The following is a 2574-nucleotide window of genomic DNA, read 5'->3' on the forward strand; positions in this document are numbered from 1 at the left end:
ACTGTTCTATATGTATGCCAAATTTCTTCGAGTTCCATTCAGCCGTTCCCACGATACCTTCAAACAATCATCCACTCATCCCCATCCATCTAAACACTCGCATTTATAATATTAATAAGAAAGAATTAAAACGTGCAGAACGAAGTTAACAGAGTAACCAGCTTTTACTAGCAAGTGGCGACATCTGTTTGAAAATGCGTATCTTTTTAAATTGTTTACTGTTCCTTTGGATACAGATGTCGCTTTAGCAAAATTGTTTGTACTTTTAATATTTCAAAATAAATTTAATTTTGGATTCTTATTCCTTTCATATTAGTATATTTTTAATTTTATCTTTCGAAAAAATGTTGCTTAATTTTTAAACATTTTAAATTTAAACTTGTAACTGGCAACAATAGTTGGGAATTCCCCTTTTGTTTTTTTTCCTTTTGTGTTGTGATTTTAATAACGTCAGTCCATCAGTCGCTGTTAGTCAACGCTTCACCACAGTGTATTGTTTTGTAATCTTATATTTAATGGGTCATTTGGTTACGTTGTTTGTAACTTTCTATTTTTTCTACTATATTCTTTGAAAAAATTTTTGTTGAGTGCATCTCAAGTGACAAGTGAATACAAAGGTAAGGTTAATTGATCAAGCTGTAAAAGGAGACTCAGTAAACAGTTGACAATAATAAAATTTTACTATCATATCACTAAGCTAAGTAATTTTAATCACTTGTTTATCTTTCTTAACGGCTAATTAAATGTTTATTTACTTACTAGTATACTGTTGTGTTATCTGTGCTATTAAGTAACTATTTAGTTAAATTATTTTTTTATTTAAACGCTTACATACAAGATGTATTTTAAAGCTACTATGATATATTCATTTTGTTACAGATTTAAATATGGAGACTTTTAAATTTTCTTCAACAAGTAAACCAACTCAACGAGATATTGTTCATTTTTCTGGTCGAATCTTCTACGGAGTTTACAAGAACTCGGAATTTCTTCGTCATAGTAACAACATAGAGACAATTCTGTCGAAAGGCTATGAACTACGAAAAAAATTGAAGAGTGTCGCTCCCGGCCAAGTTGTCATGGTTGATGGAGTGGAGTTGGAGAAAAAGTAAGTGTGTGTTCATTAAAATTGGTCTATATTAAAGCCTACATTTTAAACTTTTAATACAGCCTACTTATTATAAGTTGTAAACTGCATGACATTTTAATCGTATCCGTAATATACAATTTCAATCCATTAATTATTTTCGACAAAAAAAATATAATAATGTAGTGGTCGCTAAGTATTGATATTAACTTATTTATTAGTACCTTGAAGTATTTTTTTTTTAATTGTGTTTTTTGGAAATTACATTTAAGTACGAATTACTAATAAAATGATGAAATATGAATAATATTTTTCGATCTTACCGATACAAAAAGTTAAGTTTATGTTTAAGTTGATTATCGATAAAACTCGAATAAAATGACATTTTCTAAAAATGATTCCTAGCTAGATCGATTTATCGCCCCCGAAACCCCTATATGCTAAATTTTATGAAAATCGTTGGAGCCGATTCCGAGATTCCAAATATAAATATATATACAAGAATTGCTCATTTAAAGATATAAGATAAGAGACATTTACTATAACAATAATGTTTTGACGTAAAGTTTACAATTTCCTTTTAGTACACCATTACTCGTGAAAAGGACAGGAGATAAAGTGAATATTGAAAACTACGAATTTACTATGAACCGTCTAAGTGGCTTGGTAGCAGCGTATACTTTCGACAATCGCAAAAGATTTCCCGCAGTGCAGTCTAGCGAAGCCCTCGCGTTAGGATTAAAATGGGATAATGGCAGCACTGAAAAATGCAAACTCTATCTGTCAGCTGTCAGTGGGACTGAACATTTTTACGATCAATTCGAATACTGGCCTTTGATATGCGCATTGAGGAAATTGCAAAAGAAAAAAATCACACAAGAACTGGTAATAAAAATTGCGAAGATTAAAAATAATAATAATGTGACATTAGGAAAGGATTTAATGAATAACCAGGCGAGGTTGTTCCACCTTTGGATGGAATTTCCCGGCGCATCTAAGGATGATTTAAAAGAGTTTCTGAAAACAGTTCCAGATGACTTAAAAATATGTTTCCAATTTTGAATGTAAGTAATACTTCTAAAGTTAAAATAACACCTTTAGTGCCACAGTGCGTCTAAAATGGTTACTGGTAGTTAGTTGCCCGCAACTTCGTGTGCGCGAAGTGAAAAACATCTGCCTATGTTACCTGTGGATTTTTTTATATATCATAAGGTGGCAAACGAGCGAGCGGCCACCTGAAATCGTTGAAATAGCGAAATGACCGTTGCTCATAGACATACGCAATTGCTAAGCGTTGCCTACCTTTAATCGACGGAGGAGAGATGCACAGAAAGAAAATATTTTCCCTTCCCATGCATCCTCTCATCCGGAAAGTCCACTTCCACTTCCCATCCCTTTCTTATAAGAAAATGGGTGGGAAGGGAAAGAGGACTAAATTAGGCCTCCGGGACGCACACTCATCAAACGAAACGCGGAACTGCTTCCAC

At 32.9% G+C, this 2574-nt stretch overlaps 1 protein-coding gene across 2 annotated transcripts; it reads left to right on the forward strand.

Annotated features, from left to right (window-relative positions):
* Positions 1-467: 467 nt before the first annotated feature.
* Positions 468-2339, forward strand: LOC106119353 (uncharacterized). Of its 2 annotated transcripts, none has more exons than XM_013314279.1 (3): positions 468-661; positions 880-1108; positions 1672-2339. In XM_013314279.1, the coding sequence occupies exons 2-3, from the start codon at positions 888-890 to the stop codon at positions 2147-2149; spliced, it is 699 nt and encodes a 232-aa protein (XP_013169733.1). In that variant the 5' UTR covers positions 468-661; positions 880-887; the 3' UTR covers positions 2150-2339. The 2 variants fall into 2 exon arrangements, with proteins under 2 accessions (XP_013169733.1, XP_013169732.1); XM_013314278.1 differs by having other exon boundaries at positions 468-617.
* The last annotated feature ends 235 nt before the right edge of the window (positions 2340-2574 follow it).

This window comes from Papilio xuthus, unplaced genomic scaffold (genome assembly GCF_000836235.2).
Source record: "Papilio xuthus unplaced genomic scaffold, Pxut_1.1 DF827461.1, whole genome shotgun sequence".
NCBI classification, from domain to species: Eukaryota; Metazoa; Arthropoda; class Insecta; order Lepidoptera; family Papilionidae; genus Papilio; species Papilio xuthus.